Source organism: Bufo gargarizans, chromosome 3 (genome assembly GCF_014858855.1).
Source record: "Bufo gargarizans isolate SCDJY-AF-19 chromosome 3, ASM1485885v1, whole genome shotgun sequence".
Classification (NCBI taxonomy): Eukaryota; Metazoa; Chordata; class Amphibia; order Anura; family Bufonidae; genus Bufo; species Bufo gargarizans.
The window spans coordinates 263,879,921-263,900,660 of record NC_058082.1 but is presented as its reverse complement, the minus strand read 5'-3'; the positions used below and the strand labels follow the sequence as shown (position 1 = coordinate 263,900,660).

Genomic DNA, 20,740 nt, shown 5'->3' with positions numbered 1-20,740 from the left:
CTGCCATGTATTTTGTTAAGTACTTATTCATTTTGAAATATATCTATATTACCAGAATAACAATGGAATATTGCAAGGCAGGGTGCATAAATTGTGCTAATGATAACAAGACAAAACTTTGCACCGCTAAATCAATATTCCTTGTGGGACCTTAATGTAATATCAAGCAGTGTACCGCGGACTTCAAAAAAATAAGCAAAACAAATAAAATGGAATACTGTCATAAAAATCTGGTATTAAGGGAAAATCTAGTATACAAAATAAGTAAAGGCTTCCAGGATTTCTGACTAGAGCAATAATAACCAAACAAGGGCCAACAAGTAAGCATTTTTACTACCTATTGACTGTAGAGAGCCAGTTCTGTCTATAGACACATTCCTAAGTCAAATACATTTTTTAGAGAAACAGGTTCGGACTTAAGCTGGGTTAGCATCGCATTTTTACCCTCCGTTTGACGTATACAAAAAACATATATGTTAATCGGATACCTCAGACTGATGCCATACAGTGGCATCCATTCACCATAGTTCCATTGTAAAAAAGTATGCTAGTTCCATTGTAAAAAAGTATGCTTCTGTGGGGTTCCGATCCATCGCTCCGTTCCGCATCTCCAGGATTGCGGACCCATTGAAGTGAATGGGTCCGCGATCCGTGATGTGGGATGCACCCGGACGATGCCCGTGTATTGCGGACCAGCCGTAAGCGGGCCTCAATATGACCATGTCGTCTGCATGAGCCCTTATAGGGAGTCACTTTCACAAAGTGGAGCTAGTGAGATGGTTCTCTCTCCGTGGGAGATGTCTTTGTATATTGTTGTTCCATGAAACGTTTGCAAATAAGTTTCCAAACCATGGAACACTTCCAGTGAGTCTCTATACAGGGCTGGAACCTTTAAGGACAGCCAATAACCTACATAAGCTGAATCCAATGCACTGCACCCAGCCAGCCAGAATTCTACTCTGTACTGATGAGGAGCAAGCACTAGAGTTGAGCGAACACCTGGATGTTCGGGTTCGAGAAGTTCGGCCGAACATCCCGGAAATGTTCGGGTTCGGGATCCGAACCCGATCCGAACTTCGTCCCGAACCCGAACCCCATTGAAGTCAATGGGGACCCGAGCTTTTCGGCACTAAAAAGGCTGTAAAACAGCCCAGGAAAGAGCTAGAGGGCTGCAAAAGGCAGCAACATGTAGGTAAATCCCCTGCAAACAAATGTGGATAGGGAAATGAATTAAAATAAAAATTAAATAAATAAAAATTAACCAAAATCAATTGGAGAGAGGTTCCATAGCAGAGAATCTGGCTTCCCGTCACCCACCACTGGAACAGTCCATTCTCAGATATTTAGGCCCCGGCACCCAGGCAGAGGAGAGAGGTCCCGTAACAGAGAATCTGTCTTCATGTCAGCAGAGAATTAGTCTGCATGTCATAGCAGAGAATGAGGCTTCACGTCAGCCACCACTGCAACAGTCCATTGGCATATATTTAGGCCCAGCACACACACAGGCAGAGGAGAGAGGTCCCGTAACAGAGAATCTGGCTTCATGTCAGCAGAGAATCAGTCTGCATGTCATAGCAGAGAATCAGGCTTCACGTCAGCCACCACTGCAACAGTCCATTGTCATAAATTTAGGCCCAGCACCCAGGCAGAGGAGAGAGGTCCCGTAACAGACAATCTGGCTTCATGTCAGCAGAGAATTAGTCTGCATGTCATAGCAGAGAATCAGGCTTCATGTCAGCCACCACTGCAACAGTCCATTGGCATATATTTAGGCCTAGCACACAGGCAGAGGAGAGGTTCATTCAACTTTGGGTAGCATCGCAATATAATGGTAAAATGAAAATAAAAATAGGATTGAATGAGGAAGTGCCCTGGAGTCCAATAATATATGGTTATGGGGAGGTAGTTAATGTCTAATCTGGACAAGGGACGGACAGGTCCTGTGGGATCCATGCCTGGTTCATTTTTATGAACGTCAGCTTGTCCACATTGGCTGTAGACAGGCGGCTGCGTTTGTCTGTAATGACGCCCCCTGCCGTGCTGAATACACGTTCAGACAAAACGCTGGCTGCCGGGCAGGCCAGCACCTCCAAGGCATAAAAGGCTAGCTCTGGCCACGTGGACAATTTAGAGACCCAGAAGTTGAATGGGGCCGAACCATCAGTCAGTACGTGGAGGGGTGTGCACACGTACTGTTCCACCATGTTAGTGAAATGTTGCCTCCTGCTAACACGTTGCGTATCAGGTGGTGGTGCAGTTAGCTGTGGCGTGTTGACAAAAGTTTTCCACATCTCTGCCATGCTAACCCTGCCCTCAGAGGAGCTGGCCGTGACACAGCTGCCTTGGCGACCTCTTGCTCCTCCTCTGCCTTGGCCTTGGGCTTCCACTTGTTCCCCTGTGACATTTGGGAATGCTCTCAGTAGCGCGTCTACCAACGTGCGCTTGTACTCGCGCATCTTCCTATCACGCTCCAGTGCAGGAAGTAAGGTGGGCACATTGTCTTTGTAGCGTGGATCCAGCAGGGTGGCAACCCAGTAGTCCGCACAGGTTAAAATGTGGGCAACTCTGCTGTCGTTGCGCAGGCACTGCAGCATGTAGTCGCTCATGTGTGCCAGGCTGCCCAGGGGTAAGGACAAGCTGTCCTCTGTGGGAGGCGTATCGTCATCGTCCTGCCTTTCCCCCCAGCCACGCACCAGTGATGGACCCGAGCTGCGTTGGGTGCCACCCCGCTGTGACCATGCTTCATCCTCATCCTCCTCCACCTCCTCCTCATCCTCGTCCTCCTCGTCCTCCAGTAGTGGGCCCTGGCTGGCCACATTTGTACCTGGCCTCTGCTGTTGCAAAAAACCTCCCTCTGAGTCACTTCGAAGAGACTGGCCTGAAAGTGCTAAAAATGACCCCTCTTCCTCATCCTCCTCCTCCTCCTCCTGGGCCACCTCCTGTTCCATCATCGCCCTAAGTGTTTTCTCAAGGAGACATAGAAGTGGTATTGTAACGCTGATAACGGTGTCATCGCCACTGGCCATGTTGGTGGAGTACTCGAAACAGCGCAACAGGGCACACAGGTCTCGCATGGAGGCCCAGTCATTGGTGGTGAAGTGGTGCTGTTCTGTAGTGCGACTGACCCGTGCGTGCTGCAGCTGAAACTCCACTATGGCCTGCTGCTGCTCGCACAGTCTGTCCAGCATGTGCAAGGTGGAGTTCCACCTGGTGGGCACGTCGCATATGAGGCGGTGAGCGGGAAGGCCGAAGTTACGCTGTAGCGCAGACAGGCGAGCAGCGGCAGGATGTGAACGCCGGAAGCGCGAACAGACGGCCCGCACTTTATGCAGCAGCTCTGACATGTCGGGGTAGTTGTGAATGAACTTCTGCACCACCAAATTCAGCACATGCGCCAAGCAAGGGATGTGCGTCAAATTGGCTAGTCCCAGAGCTGCAACGAGATTTCGCCCATTATCACACACCACCAGGCCGGGCTTGAGGCTCACCGGCAGCAACCACTCGTCGGTCTGTTGTTCAATACCCCGCCACAACTCCTGTGCGGTGTGGGGCCTGTCCCCCAAACATATGAGTTTCAGAATGGCCTGCTGACGTTTACCCCGGGCTGTGCTGAAGTTGGTGGTGAAGGTGTGTGGCTGACTGGATGAGCAGGTGGAAGAAGAGGAGGAGGAAGCCGAGAAGGAGGAGGTGGCAACAGGAGGCAAAGAATGTTGCCCTGCGATCCTTGGCGGCGGCAGGACGTGCGCCAAACAGCTCTCCGCCTGGGGCCCAGCTGCCACTACATTTACCCAGTGTGCAGTTAGGGAGATATAGCGTCCCTGGCCGTGCTTACTGGTCCACGTATCTGTGGTTAGGTGGACCTTGCTACAGATGGCGTTGCGCAGTGCACACTTGATTTTATCGGATACTTGGTTGTGCAGGGAAGGCACGGCTCTCTTGGAGAAGTAGTGCCGGCTGGGAACAACATACTGTGGGACAGCAAGCGACATGAGCTGTTTGAAGCTGTCTGTGTCCACCAGCCTAAATGACAGCATTTCATAGGCCAGTAGTTTAGAAATGCTGGCATTCAGGGCCAGGGATCGAGGGTGGCTAGGTGGGAATTTACGCTTTCTATCAAATGTTTGTGAGATGGAGAGCTGAACGCTGGCGTGTGACATGGTTGAGACGCTTGGTGACGGAGGTGGTGGTGGTGGTGTTGGTGGTACATCCCCTGTTTGCTGGGCGGCAGGTGCCAACGTTCCTCCAGAGGCGGAGGAAGAGGCCGAGGCGGCAGCAGCAGAATAGGCCGAGGCGGCAGCAGCAGAAGAGGTAGCAGGGGGAGCCTGAGTGACTTCCTTGGTTTTAAGGTGTTTACTCCACTGCAGTTCATGCTTTGCATGCAGGTGCCTGGTCATGCAGGTTGTGCTCAGGTTCAGAACGTTAATGCCTCGCTTCAGGCTCTGATGGCACAGCGTGCAAACCACTCGGGTCTTGTCGTCAGCACATTGTTTGAAGAAGTGCCATGCCAGGGAACTCCTTGAAGCTGCCTTTGGGGTGCTCGGTCCCAGATGGCGGCGGTCAGTAGCAGGCGGAGTCTCTTGGCGGCGGGTGTTCTGCTTTTGCCCACTGCTCCCTCTTTTGCTACGCTGTTGGCTCGGTCTCACCACTGCCTCTTCCTCCGAACTGTGAAAGTCAGTGGCACGACCTTCATTCCATGTGGGGTCTAGGACCTCATCGTCCCCTGCATCGTCTTCCACCCAGTCTTGATCCCTGACCTCCTGTTCAGTCTGCACACTGCAGAAAGACGCAGCAGTTGGCACCTGTGTTTCGTCATCATCAGAGACATGCTGAGGTGGTATTCCCATGTCCTCATCATCAGGAAACATAAGTGGTTGTGCGTCAGTGCATTCTATGTCTTTCACCGCTGGGGAAGGGCTAGGTGGATGCCCTTGGGAAACCCTGCCAGCGGAGTCTTCAAACAGCATAAGAGACTGCTGCATAACTTGAGGCTGAGACAGTTTCCCTGGTATGCATGGGGGTGATGTGACAGACTGATGGGGTTGGTTTTCAGGCGCCATCTGTGCGCTTTCTGCAGAAGACTGGGTGGGAGATAATGTGAACGTGCTGGATCCACTGTCGGCCACCCAATTGACTAATGCCTGTACCTGCTCAGGCCTTACCATCCTTAGAACGGCATTGGGCCCCACCATATATCGCTGTAAATTCTGGCGGCTACTGGGACCTGAGGTAGTTGGTACACTAGGACGTGTGGATGTGGCAGAACGGCCACGTCCTCTCCCAGCACCAGAGGGTCCACTAACACCACCACGACCATGTCCACGTCCGCGTCCCTTACTAGATGTTTTTCTCATTGTTATGGTTCACCACAACAACAAATATATTATTTGGCCCAATGTATTGTATTCAAATTCAGCGGGATATAAATTTGAGGCCTAGTATTTAGGCGCTGGGTGACCGGTATGGATTTAGTGACAGAATTAGACTTGGAAATGCACAGAAGCGTGTGTGTGAAGTTATTCTGAATGACCCAATGTGCACCTTGAATATTATATACCCTTTTTGGGATAGATTTCAAATAGCTCTGATATAGCAGGAACCACTAAATTATGAAATTGCTAAATTGGGAATTGTACTTCAACCCAGAACAAAAAATGTGCTTTGACGGGCACTAAATAACTTTCCCAGCTACAACAGGACAGCGGTAACGAGAGATTTAGAGGGATTTAAATTTGAGGCCTAGTATTTAGGCGCTGGGTCACCGGTATGGATTTAGTGACAGAATTAGACTTGGAAATGCACAGAAGCGTGTGTGTGAAGTTATTCTGAATGACCCTATGTGCACCTTCAATATTATATACCCTTTTAGGGATAGATTTCAAATAGCTCTGATATAGCAGAAACCACTAAATTATGAAATTGCTAAATTGGGAATTGTACTTCAACCCAGAACAAAAAATGTGCTTTGACGGGCACTAAATAACTTTCCCAGCTACAACAGGACAGCGGTAACGAGAGATTTAGAGGGATTTAAATTTGAGGCCTAGTATTTAGGCGCTGGGTCACCGGTATGGATTTAGTGACAGAATTAGACTTGGAAATGCACAGAAGCGTGTGTGTGAAGTTATTCTGAATGACCCAATGTGCACCTTCAATATTATATACCCTTTTAGGGATAGATTTCAAATAGCTCTGATATAGCAGAAACCACTAAATTATGAAATTGCTAAATTGGGAATTGTACTTCAACCCAGAACAAAAAATGTGCTTTGACGGACACTAAATATCTTGCCCAGCAACAACAGTACAGCGGTAACGAGAGATTTAGAGGGATTTAAATTTGAGGCCTAGTATTTAGGCGCTGGGTGACAGGTATGGGTTTAGTGACAGAATTAGACTTGGAAATACACAGTAGCGGGTGTGTGTGAAGTTATTCTGAATGACCCAATGTGCACCTTCAATATTATATACCCTTTTTGGGATAGATTTCAAATAGCTCTGATATAGCAGGAACCACTAAATTATGAAATTGCTAAATTGGGAATTGTACTTCAACCCAGAACAAAAAATGTGCTTTGACGGACACTAAATATCTTGCCCAGCAACAACAGTACAGCGGTAACGAGAGATTTAGCGGGATATAAATTTGAGGCCTAGTATTTAGGCGCTGGGTCACCGGTATGGATTTAGTGACAGAATTAGACTTGGAAATGCACAGAAGCGTGTGTGTGAAGTTATTCTGAATGACCCTATGTGCACCTTCAATATTATATACCCTTTTAGGGATAGATTTCAAATAGCTCTGATATAGCAGAAACCACTAAATTATGAAATTGCTAAATTGGGAATTGTACTTCAACCCAGAACAAAAAATGTGCTTTGACGGACACTAAATATCTTGCCCAGCAACAACAGTACAGCGGTGGGTAACGAGAGATTTAGAGGGATTTAAATTTGAGGCCTAGTATTTAGGCGCTGGGTCACCGGTATGGATTTAGTGACAGAATTAGACTTGGAAATGCACAGAAGCGTGTGTGTGAAGTTATTCTGAATGACCCTATGTGCACCTTCAATATTATATACCCTTTTAGGGATAGATTTCAAATAGCTCTGATATAGCAGAAACCACTAAATTATGAAATTGCTAAATTGGGAATTGTACTTCAACCCAGAACAAAAAATGTGCTTTGACGGACACTAAATATCTTGCCCAGCAACAACAGTACAGCGGTGGGTAACGAGAGATTTAGAGGGATTTAAATTTGAGGCCTAGTATTTAGGCGCTGGGTCACCGGTATGGATTTAGTGACAGAATTAGACTTGGAAATGCACAGAAGCGTGTGTGTGAAGTTATTCTGAATGACCCAATGTGCACCTTCAATATTATATACCCTTTTAGGGATAGATTTCAAATAGCTCTGATATAGCAGAAACCACTAAATTATGAAATTGCTAAATTGGGAATTGTACTTCAACCCAGAACAAAAAATGTGCTTTGACGGACACTAAATATCTTGCCCAGCAACAACAGTACAGCGGTAACGAGAGATTTAGAGGGATTTAAATTTGAGGCCTAGTATTTAGGCGCTGGGTGACAGGTATGGGTTTAGTGACAGAATTAGACTTGGAAATACACAGTAGCGGGTGTGTGTGAAGTTATTCTGAATGACCCAATGTGCACCTTCAATATTATATACCCTTTTAGGGATAGATTCCAAATAGCTCTGATATAGCAGGAACCACTAAATTATGAAATTGCTAAATTGGGAATTGTACTTCAACCCAGAACAAAAAATGTGCTTTGACGGACACTAAATATCTTGCCCAGCAACAACAGTACAGCGGTAACGAGAGATTTAGAGGGATTTAAATTTGAGGCCTAGTATTTAGGCGCTGGGTGACAGGTATGGGTTTAGTGACAGAATTAGACTTGGAAATACACAGTAGCGGGTGTGTGTGAAGTTATTCTGAATGACCCAATGTGCACCTTCAATATTATATACCCTTTTTGGGATAGATTTCAAATAGCTCTGATATAGCAGGAACCACTAAATTATGAAATTGCTAAATTGGGAATTGTATTTCAACCCAGAACAAGAAATGTGCTTGAACGGACACTAAATAACTCGCCCAGCTACAGCACTAGGGACAGATTTAGCTGGATATAAATTTGAGGCCTAGTATTTAGGCGCTGGGTGACCGGTATGGATTTAGTGACAGAATTAGACTGGGATATGGCCAAAAAATAAACAGACTATTGCTGGTTAAATGCACTTGGTGTGACAGCTTCACCCTGATGTAGGCTTTAGCCAAAAAACAACCACACCATTGAGGGTTAAATGCACTTGGTGACAGGCGCAGCTTGCCCCTGATTTTGTATATGGCCAAAAAATGAACAGACTATTGCTGGTTAAATGCACTTGGTGTGACAGCTTCACCCTGATGTAGGCTTTAGCCAAAAAACAACCACACCATTGAGGGTTAAATGCACTTGGTGACAGGCGCAGCTTGCCCCTGATTTTGTATATGGCCAAAAAATGAACAGACTATTGCTGGTTAAATGCACTTGGTGTCACAGCTTCACCCTGATGTAGGCTTTAGCCAAAAAACAACCACACCATTGAGGGTTAAATGCACTTGGTGACAGGCGCAGCTTGCCCCTGATTTTGTATATGGCCAAAAAATGAACAGACTATTGCTGGTTAAATGCACTTGGTGTGACAGCTTCACCCTGATGTAGGCTTTAGCCAAAAAACAACCACACCATTGAGGGTTAAATGCACTTGGTCGCAGCTTGTGCTGGCGCACCACAAGACACAAAATGGCCGCCGATCACCCCAGAAAAATGAGACTGACAAACGGTCTGTGCAGCCTAAAAACAGTGAGCAATTGAGGATCAGCAGCTCAATGATCCACAGCTGCAGATCGATCAGTTAATCAAGTCCTTTGGAGGAGTTAATCTGCCTAATCTCGCCCTACTGTCGCAGCCGCAACCTCTCCCTACGCTAATCAGAGCAGAGTGACGGGCGGCGCTATGTGACTCCAGCTTAAATAGAGGCTGGGTCACATGGTGCTCTGGCCAATCACAGCCATGCCAATAGTAGGCATGGCTGTGATGGCCTCTTGGGGCAAGTAGTATGACGCTTGTTGATTGGCTGCTTTGCAGCCTTTCAAAAAGCGCCAAGAAAGCGTCACAAAAGCGCCAAGAAAGCGACGAACACCGAACCCGAACCCCCCCGGACTTTTACGAAAATGTCCGGGTTCGGGTCCGTGTCACGGACACCCCAAAATTCGGTACGAACCCGAACTATACAGTTCGAGTTCGCTCATCCCTAGCAAGCACCCAAAATAGCTGTCTATAGATGGGTATCTGGCTTTGCAATTTTCCCTTTCTTAAATACCAAGGCTTGGTAAAAAAGACTGATTATGACTGATAGGGAGCCACTTCCACAAGAGATCTTTCTCTAACCATGGGAGATCTTTTTTTTTCCTTTTTGCATTTTTTCCCATGGAGCACTTCCAGTCTCTATACAAGGCTAGTCTTTTGATCCTCATTCTCTACCGGGTATAGTGGGTACTGTGTGTTTCCATCACTATTAGAGTTGCTCTAAACCCTGTTTACGATTCCCTGCAACCCAGCATTGCGCTCTCTCTATTGCCTGGCCGTATTTTCTCTGCACATTTTCTATACAGCTGTACACAATCAGTCAAACATGGGGTCTGATGGAAACAGTTTTCCATATAGAGGGAAATTACAGCAAACAATTATACTAAAAACACTGTATTTTTCCAAAATCACAGAAAACTTTTCTCTTGGATCCCATTCCGTATTTGATTGATTAGCCTTATAGACAGAGAAGCACTAACTATAACTATATGATGCATGCTGCATCTGAATGCCCATTCGCTCTTCTCTGTAAAAGCACAGACTGGAATAACAGTAGGGTTAACACTTATTAAGGACAGAAAGGGCATGAAAATATCCAAGACTATGTATACAACCTCTGAAATAATGTAATAAGCAAGTATGATGCAGTGGGGATGGGGCTCTAAACATGAAACTGCAAAATGTATTGAGAAAATAATTTCAAATGACAGACTCTTTCATCAATGATACCTATGGCTTTAATTCAAGTTGTAATGATAGGTATGCTTAAAAAATGTAAGTCTAAAAACTTAGGAGCCAAAGTACTTACATAGGACAGTGTAATGACTGACCTATGCATTTAGACTAGACTATAGACTGATTCAAGTACTTAGAGAGGGCTCACCTACTGCTCAGGCAATGAAAGGGTGCACCTACAAAAAGGATTCACCCAATCCTTTAGAAAAATTTCAAAAAGAGGTAAAGATAGTAGGGCACACCACCACTTGATGTCACACGGATATTTATTATAACATATACTGTCTAGAACATATAAAATACAATCAAATACGGTAAAATACAATCAAATACGGTAAAATTGTTAAAATATAAATACTAAAATATAGTCATCAATACAAATTAAATGTAAGTAAATGGATTCGGCTACGGCCGCAAATTTCCTTATATGATGGTAGCTTCAATACATGTCTTTGAAGATTACAATTCAATCCTATAATTAATTCCGATGCTGTTTAAAAAGTCACTTATATCTGTGTGTTTTAGCACTGAGTTGTGGCAATGCCGCAGAAAAAACGCTGCCCAGAAACAAGACTTCTACCGGAGTGGTTTTACTCACTATTTTAGATGATGCCGGTTTCCTTATCACTCGTGGCGTCCCACGTACAGTGAGAGTCTCTTATAGGCTGCGGCAGAAAAAGATGAAGTGTAGACTTGCGGGATCCTCGGTGATTGTAAATTGGCTGTATCGTCTCACAGGTCGCCTGGAAGTATATGCCCTCTGCGTTGTTTGTTCACAGTGTGCAGGGTTAACTTTCACCAGGAAATAAAGGACTCAGCATAAAGACGGATGTTCATTTTTTCTTTTCCATAAAGTACAACTTCACCGATCCCTTCTTTAAAGCGCTTGTTAGTCTTCAAATCTGTATATCATGGGATTCATTACCATACGCGTTTCGGAGGCTAAGGCTCCTTCTTCAGAGGCTGAAGAAGGAGCCTTAGCCTCCGAAACGCGTATGGTAATGAATCCCATGATATACAGATTTGAAGACTAACAAGCGCTTTAAAGAAGGGATCGGTGAAGTTGTACTTTATGGAAAAGAAAAAATGAACATCCGTCTTTATGCTGAGTCCTTTATTTCCTGGTGAAAGTTAACCCTGCACACTGTGAACAAACAACGCAGAGGGCATATACTTCCAGGCGACCTGTGAGACGATACAGCCAATTTACAATCACCGAGGATCCCGCAAGTCTACACTTCATCTTTTTCTGCCGCAGCCTATAAGAGACTCTCACTGTACGTGGGACGCCACGAGTGATAAGGAAACCGGCATCATCTAAAATAGTGAGTAAAACCACTCCGGTAGAAGTCTTGTTTCTGGGCAGCGTTTTTTCTGCGGCATTGCCACAACTCAGTGCTAAAACACACAGATATAAGTGACTTTTTAAACAGCATCGGAATTAATTATAGGATTGAATTGTAATCTTCAAAGACATGTATTGAAGCTACCATCATATAAGGAAATTTGCGGCCGTAGCCGAATCCATTTACTTACATTTAATTTGTATTGATGACTATATTTTAGTATTTATATTTTAACAATTTTACCGTATTTGATTGTATTTTACCGTATTTGATTGTATTTTATATGTTCTAGACAGTATATGTTATAATAAATATCCGTGTGACATCAAGTGGTGGTGTGCCCTAGACTATAGACTGACTGTAGAATTTACACTAGACTGGACTTACACCAGCATTTATACTACACTGGGAAACAACTGACTGACTGACTGCAGCATTTAAACTAGACTGGACTTACAGCAGCATTTACATTACACTGTGAAACAACTGTCTGACTGCAGCATTTACACTAGACTGGACATACAGCAGCATTTACATTACATTGTGAAACAACAGACTCACCTCAGCATTTACACTAGACTGTAGACTGCAGAATTTACACTAGACTGGACTTACAGCAGCATTTACATTGCACTGTGAAACAACTGACTGACTGCAGCATTTACACTAGACTGTAGACTGACTGCAGAATTTATACTAGACTGGACTTACAGCAGCATTTACATTACACTGTGAAACAACTGACTGACTGCAGCATTTACACTAGACTGGGCTTACAGCAGCAATTACACTACGTGTGAAACAACTGACTGACTGCAGCATTTACACTAGACTAGACTTACAGGAGCATTTACATTACACTGTGAAACAACTGTCTGACTGCAGAATTTACACTAGACTGGACTTACAGCAGCATTTACATTACACTGTGAAACAATTGTCTGACTTCCGCATTTAAACTAGACTGGACTTACAGCAGCAATTACATTACACTGTGAAACAACAGACTCACCTCAGCATTTACAGTCAGGTCCATAAATATTGGGACATCAACACAATTCTAACATTTTTGGCTCTATATACCACCACAACGGATTTGAAATGAAACAAACAAGATGTGCTTTAGGCCTCATGCACACGGCCATGTTCCGCAGCCAAGAGCGGAGCGTGGTAGCCCGGCCGGGATTCCTGCTGACAGCTGGAGCGCACGGCGTCATTGGTTGCTATGATGCCATGTGCTTCATGCAGCCGCTGCTGTACAGTAATACACTCGTAAAGTGTATTACTGTACAGCAGCGGCTGCATGAAGCGCACAGCGCCAAAGCAACCAATGACGCCGTGCGCTCCAGCTGTCAGCAGGAATCCCGGCCGGGTTACCACGGTCCGCTCTCGGCCGCGGAACACGGCTGTGTGAATGAGGCCTTAACTGCAGACTGTCAGCTTTAATTTGAGGGTATTTACATCCAAATCAGGCGAACTGTGTAGGAATTACAACAGTTTGCCTATGTGCCTCCCACTTGTTAAGGGACCAAAAGTAATGGGACAATTGACTTCTCAGCTGTTGGAATCTGTTGCTGTCAACTCTCGAGATGAGATCCAAAGAGCTGTCACTATCAGTGAAGCAAGCCATCATTAGGCTGAAAAAAAAAACATTAGGCATGGCCAAAACAACTGTTTGGAACATTCCTAAAAAGAAGGAACGCATCAGTGATCTCAGCAACACGAAAAGACCTGGAAGACCATGGAGAACAACTGTGGTGGATGACCGAAGAATTATTTCCCTGGTGAAGGAAACACCCTTCACAACAGTTGGCCAGATCAAGAACACTCTCCAGGAGGTAGGTGTATGTGTGTCAAAGTCAACAATCAAGAGAAGACTTCACCAGAGTGAATACAGAGGCTGCACCACAAGATGTAAACCATTGGTGAGCCTCAAAAACAGAAAAGCCAGATTAGAGTTTGCCAAACGACATCTAAAAAAGCCTTCACAGTTCTGGAACAACATCCTATGGACAGATGAGACCAACATCAACTTGTACCAGAGTGATGGGAAGAGAAGAGTATGGAGAAGGAAAGGAACTGCTCATGATCCTAAGCATACCACCTCATCAGTGAAGCATGGTGGTGGTAGTGTCATGGCGTGGGCATGTATGGATGCCAATAGAACTGGTTCTCTTGTATTTATTGATGATGTGACTGCTGACAAAAGCAGCAGGATGAATTCTGAAGTGTTTCAGGCAATATTATCTGCTCATATTCAGCCAAATGCTTCAGAACTCATTGGACGGCGCTTCACAGTGCCGATAGGCATTGACCCAAAGCATACTGCAAAAGCAATCAAAGAGTTTTTTAAGGGAAAGAAGTGGAATGTTATGCAATGGCCAAGTCCATCGCCTGACCTGAATCCGATTGAGCAGGCATTTCACTTGCTAAAGACAAAACTGAAGGAAAAATGCCCCAAGAACAAGCAGGAACTGAAGACCGTTGCAGTAGAGGCCTGGCAGAGCATCACCAGGGATGAAACCCAGCGTCTGGTGATGTCTATGCATTCCAGACTTCAGGCTGTAATTGACTGCAAAGGATTTGCAACCAAGTATTAAATAGTGAAAGCTTGAGTTATGATTATTATTATGTCCCATTACTTTTAGTCCCTTAAAAAGTCGGAGGCACATATGCAAACTGTTGTAATTCCTACACTGTTCACCTGATTTGGATGTAAATACCCTCAAATTAAAGCTCACAGTCTGCAGTTAAAGCACATCTTGTTTCATTTTAAATACATTGTGGTGGTGTATAGAGCCAAAAATGTTAAAATTGTGTTGATGTCCCAATATTTATGGACCTGACTGTACACTAGACTGTAGACTGACTGCAGAATTTACACTAGACTGGACTTACAGCAGCATTTACATTACACTGTAAACCAACTGACTGACTGCAGCATTTACACTAGACTGGGCTTACAGCAGCATTTACATTACACTGTGAAACAACTGTCTGACTGCAGCAATTACACTAGACTGGACCTACAGCAGCATTTACATTACAATGTGAAAAAACTGACTGACTGCAGCATTTACACTACACTATAGATTGACTAAACAAACCATTTACAATAGACCGTGGACTGACTCCAACATTTACATCAAGCTACAGATGACCACAATCATGATACTGGTGGGGAAATTAACGTTACATGAAGATAAAGCCACTGAACTGTAACTCTGATATTTTATTGATTCTCATTAGTAAATTAAGCTAAGCTTCAATACGAAGCAAGAAGATAAACTAAAAGGTGTGCATTGATTTCATGAAAAAGTATTTCAGAAATGTTCAGACGTGGAACTGTTTCAAAGAGAAATGTCAGTTTTTAAAAGCTATATATAAAATACACCCATAATTACAGATGTCTACATTTTTGTCACATTTCAACAACAAAACAGAAACAAGTCTTTAGTTTTATACCAGAACAAATAGAGTTTACTCACGCCTCTCAACCATACTGCATCTGGCAGGGCGATCACAAATTTTGACTGCTGTCCCTCAGTACCGAGAGGGCTTTCAGCAAGTCCCTGAAACCATCCCTGCAGCTGTCAGCTCCCTACTCTGCCTATGCTCTACTCCACAGTCAAGCGTGATGCAGTGACATCAGTGCACCTGCTGAGCTTAGCAGGGGACAACAAAAGCTGGGGAATGATGTGCACAACTCATCAGCGGGGCTAGGTGAGATTTCCTTTTTATTTTAATAAAACTACAGGGGTCACTAAGGGGGCAACGCTATTGTGAGGGGAACTAAGGGGGCATTATGCTGTATTGGACCCACTAATAGGGCTTTCTACGGTGTTGGGACACTAAGAGGGCATTCACAATTAGTGTTTGGTGCGAATATTCAAATCGCAAATTTTAATCGCGAATATTGCCACTTCGAGAATTTGCAAAAATTTAGAAAACAGTTCTATATTTTTTTTTTTCATCAGTAACCTCCCTTCTTGCTTGTGGGCCAATGAGAAAGCTGCAATGTCTTTGTCTGAGCTGAGCAACATCCCTAGCAACCAATAGAAAAGTTTCCTACCCCAGAAGCCATTTTCTGCAGTTTTATGGAGTTCTGAGAGAGAGGAGTGTCATTGCTGTGCTCTGTGCTTTATTGTTTAATTACATTAGTTAGTTTTTATATATATATATATATATATATATATATACACACACTCACCTAAAGAATTATTAGGAACACCAAACTAATAAATAATAATTGGACCCCCTTTTGCCTTCAGAAGTGCCTTAATTCTACGTGGCATTGATTCAACAAGGTGCTGATAGCATTCTTTAGAAATGTTAGCCCATATTGATAGGATAGCCTCTTGCAGTTGATGGAGAATTGAGGGAAGCACATCCAGGGCACGAAGCTCCCGTTCCACCACATCCCAAAGATGCTCTATTGGGTTGAGATCTGGTGACTGTGGGGGCCATTTTAGTACAGTGAACTCATTGTCATGTTCAAGAAACCAATTTGAAATGATTCAAGCTTTGTGACATGGTGCATTATCCTGCTGGAAGTAGCCATCAGAGGATGGGTAGATGGTGGTCATGAAGGGATGGACATGGCCAGAAACAATGCTCAGGTGGCATTTAAACGATGGCCAATTGGCACTAAGGGGCCTAAAGTGTGCCCAGAAAACATCCCCTACACCCTTACACCACCACCACCAGCCTGCACAGTGGTAACAAGGCATGATGGATACATGTTCTCATTCTGTTTACACCAAATTCGGCCTCTACTATTTGAATTTTGGGGAGCTCGTGCAAATTGTAGCCTCTTTTTTCTATTTGTAGTGGAGATGAGTGGTACCCGGTGGGGTCTTCTGCTGTTGTAGTCCATCCGCCTCAAGGTTGTGCGTGTTGTGGCTTCACAAATGCTTTGCTGCATACCTCGGTTGTAACGAGTGGTTATTTCAGTCAACGTTGCTCTTCTATCAGCTTGAATCAGTCGGCCCATTCTCCTCTGACCTCTAGCATCAACAAGGCATTTTCGCCCACAGGACTGCCGCATACTGGATGTTTTTCCCTTTTCACACCATTCTTTGTAAACCCTAGAAATGGTTGTGCGTGAAAATCCCAGTAACTGAGCAGATTGTGAAATACTCAGACCGGCAACCACGCCACGCTCAAAATTGCTTAAATCACCTTTCTTTCCCATTCTGACATTCAGTTTGGAGTTCAGGAGATTGTCTTGACCAGGACCACAACCCTACATGCATTGAACCAACTGCCATGTGATTGGTTGATTAGATAATTGCATTAATGAGAAATAGAACAGGTGTTCCTAATAATTCTTTAGGTGAGTGTATATATATATATATATATATATATATATAAACTAAGGCCGAATGCACGCGGCCGAGAGCGGTCCGTGGTAACACGGCCTGGATTCCTGTTCAGAGCAGGAGCGCACGGCGTCATTGGTTGCTATGACGCCGTGCGCTTCATGCCGCCGCTGCTGTACAGTAATACACTCATTTAGTGTATTACAGTACAGCAGCGGCGGCATGAAGCGCACGGCGTCATAGCAACCAATGACGCCGTGCGCTCCTGCTCTGAACAGGAATCCAGGCCGTGTTACCATGGACCGCTCCCGGCTGCGGAACACGGCCGTGTGCATTCGGCCTAACAGATAGTTAGTGGGAGATAGTCAGTGTAGGATATATGCTGATATAGTGTAGCTGATAGGCTCCAGTGCAGGGTGTTAGGTAGTGTGATAGGTTCTGCTGTCCATACAGACATGCTACAGACATAGTGCTGTGATGTCACAAGTTCACAACAATACTTAGTGCACCAATCAGTAATATGTAGTCAGACCTGCTAAAATGTGAAGTTGCACGTATTGTGCAAAAATATACGCATCATTAATTGATGATTTGTGCAATCGCGGATATATTGGAGCACTCTATCTGCATATAAAGCTATTGTAATGTTCTGAAGTGCCAACCATTTTCTCCAGTTTAAGGAAACTTCTAGCAGCTTGAAAAATGTATCAACAGTGACCCACACCTGTATTGTGCACGCAATATGCACATATTACATTGCCGATTTTCACAATCAAGAAAATAATTGCGAATTCAAGACTATATGACGAATATTCACCCAAACATTAGCGAAATATCGCACATTTGAATATTGCCCCTGCTGCTCATCACTATTCACAATAGGAAGAGGAGCTAAGGGGGCATAATTACTGTATGAGGGGGACTGAGGTGGCATAACTATTGTGTTTGAGCAAAAGGGGGCATTCTTAATGTGAGGAGACATTATGGAGGCATTACGACTGTGTAAGGGCTCATATGGGACACCTGCACGGGTCCTAAATATGCTTGTGTGCATAAGTCACAAATCAACAAAAGAGAAAAGGAGGGTGTTTAATTTTCTGGAAATATAGTTTACCTTGTTTCTCCAGGATGCATGATAGGATGTTATACACAACAGCTTGAATATAAGCCTCGTCGTCCGTCGTCAGAGCAAGACAAGCATATACAGAGTTTACTTCTTCCATCACTGCTTCAATAAAGTTCTTATCACAGTGTTTCATTTTGTCATAGGTAGACAAGATTGTATTCAGGGCCTAATTGTACAAGTAAACATTTTCATAAATCTTTTCTGTCAAAAGAAATCCTATTATAATAGCAAGAAACCATCACAGTAGTGCGCTAGAACTACTCTAAATGTAAATTATGTATCTCAGTGTCTAACAGGCTAGAAATGTACATCATACAATGAACAGTGAATATAATTTAAAGGTGGTTTTCTGCCTCATTCAGCTTAGCACCTTAACCTTTTCAGCTCCAGTTTTTTTTTTTTTTTTTTCATTTTTACGTTTTCACTTTTCACTCCCTGAATTTTGGGGGGCCATAACTTTTTTATTTTTCCATTCACATGGGACATTTTGCACTTTCTAATTTAACCATTTAATATTGCATATGAAAAAGTAAGTAGCTGGAAAAAAAAATCTAAATGGGGTGAAATTGTAAAAAATGCAATTCCGCAACAGGTTTATGGGTTTTGTTTTCCCTATATGGTAAAACTAACCAGTCGATTTTTCGTCAGTACAATTGCGGTAATACCACATATGTATAGTTTTTCTTGCGTTTTAATACAAAAAAATTGAAATGCAAATTGTCCATTTTGACTTTTTTTCTGCTTTGCCATTTTCCGTATGGGATAAATATTTGTATATTAAGAGTACTGGTGTTTAGAATTTTAATTTTTTTTTACACTTTTTTATAGTTCCCATAGGGAACTATAACAAGCAATCATCAGATAGACTCTAATGCATAACACGGCCACAAGCAGGGGCTCCATAGGAACTAATTTGCAGTAGCCTCCTGTCACACAGGAGGACAGGGGCTGCCACACACACACTCCGGCCCACCCGATCCATGCTGGGGTGGAGCTGGAGCATACATGGAAGTGTACACTTCTGAGTTTTAGCGAGTCCAGATGTCGTGGTCACGTTTGACCACGACATCTGAAGGGTTAAAAGTCCGTAACCGGCATTACCGCTGGTCTCAGACATTAACTGCGGGTGTCTACTGTATGGAACAGCAGGCACCGGGTTGCTATGGCGCCTACTCTACTCTGGAGCAGACGGCATCTTTACAGACTTCTTTACTAGTACATTACATGTTGGGAAGGGGTTAAAGTAGAGATGTCAGTTGGACACTAAAATATGTACTCTGAATTATTAGTTTTGATTATCTTAAATGGGTTGTCCATTCCTTTACTATTGATGACACCCCGCACCCACGTTTCAGTGTAACTTCAGCACCAAAAGTCAGCACCGGAACCATACGGCTTCATCCATTATGTAGTGGATGGATCTGGTTATGGTAGTGCTGCTCCCTTTGAAATAAATGAGATCTGTGCTACAGTTACAATCTCCATCCACTGCACAATGGATGGAGCTATGTAGTTCCCATGCAGACTTTTGGCACTGGAGCTACTCCTGAACCGCTGACTGGCAGAGGTCGCCTATCCTGAGGATAAGCCAACAATACCAGATGATTGGACAACCGTTTTAAAGTTTTTTTGGAATTCTTTTCTGGAGTAAACTAAAATTATCAGTTGACCTGATTTAGCCACAGCCATATTATTTACATAATATTTTATGATTTGGTATGCGGTCTTTTAACAGCAATTCTGTACACTATCCAATTTGTGTAATAACAAAGGGTACCTACATAATACAGTCCTGATCCAAAGTTTAAGACCACTTGAAAAATGGCAAAAAAATAATATTTTACATTGTTGGATCTTAACAAGGTTCAAAGTAGAGCTTCAACAAGCAACAAGAAGAAATGAGAGTGAGACAAAACATTTTTTGAGCATTCAATTAATTGAAAATAACGATTAAACTGAAACAGGCTGTTTTTCAGCTGATCCAAATTTTAGGACCACATGCCTTTAAAAGGCCAATTCTGTGCAAAGATGTGAATTCATTGTCATTTTCTGTCAGGTATTCACACATTGTGATGGCAAAGGCAAAAAAACTCTCCCTTTTTGAACGTGGTCGTGTTGTATAAGCAGGGTCTCTCACAGCGCACCATCGCTGCTGAGGTGTGACGCAGTAAGTCAGTCATTTGGAATTTCTTAAATAATCCTGAGGGTTATGGAACAAAAAAGTCAAGTGGAAGACCCCCAAAAAAATTCATCAGCACTGAGCCGGAGGATCCAATTGGCTGTCTGTCAATACACTGGACGATCCTCGACCCAAATTAAGGCCCTTAGTGGTGCTGACTGCAGCCCCATAATCATCAGATGGCATCTGACTGAAGGGCTTCAAAAACAAAAGACGACTTCAAAGACCTCGTCTCCTTGAACGCCACAGAACTGCCCGTTTGGACTTTGCAAGAGAGCACCAAACATGGGACATTCAAAGGTGGAAGAAAGTTTTATTTTCTGATGAGAAAAATTTAACCTTGATAGACCTGATGGTTTCCAACGTTACTGGCATGACAAGCAGATCCCACCTGAGATGTTTTCTACGCACCACAGTGGAGGGGGCGCCATAATGGTCTGGGGTGCTTTTTCCTTCAGTGGAACAATGGAGCTTCAGGAAGTGCAGGGGCGTCAAACGGCGCTGGCTATGTTCAGATGTTGCAGAAAGCATTCCTCATGACTGAGGGCCCTCGTCTGTGTGGTAACGACTGGGTTTTTCAACAGGACAACGCTACAGTACACAATGCCCGCAGGACAAGCAACTTTTTACAGGAGAATAACATCACTC

The 20,740-nt window shown here is 44.0% G+C and overlaps 1 protein-coding gene across 1 annotated transcript in view; it reads right to left on the bottom strand.

Moving 5' to 3' along the window:
* The window catches only part of LOC122931526 (dynein beta chain, flagellar outer arm-like), a 466,905-nt gene that overhangs the window by 83,813 nt on the left and 362,352 nt on the right, over positions 1-20,740 (bottom strand). Inside the window, exon 90 of the mRNA XM_044285594.1 lies at positions 17,902-18,079. Coding sequence (XP_044141529.1) covers positions 17,902-18,079 — 178 coding nt within the window. The remainder of the gene's footprint in view (positions 1-17,901; positions 18,080-20,740) is intronic.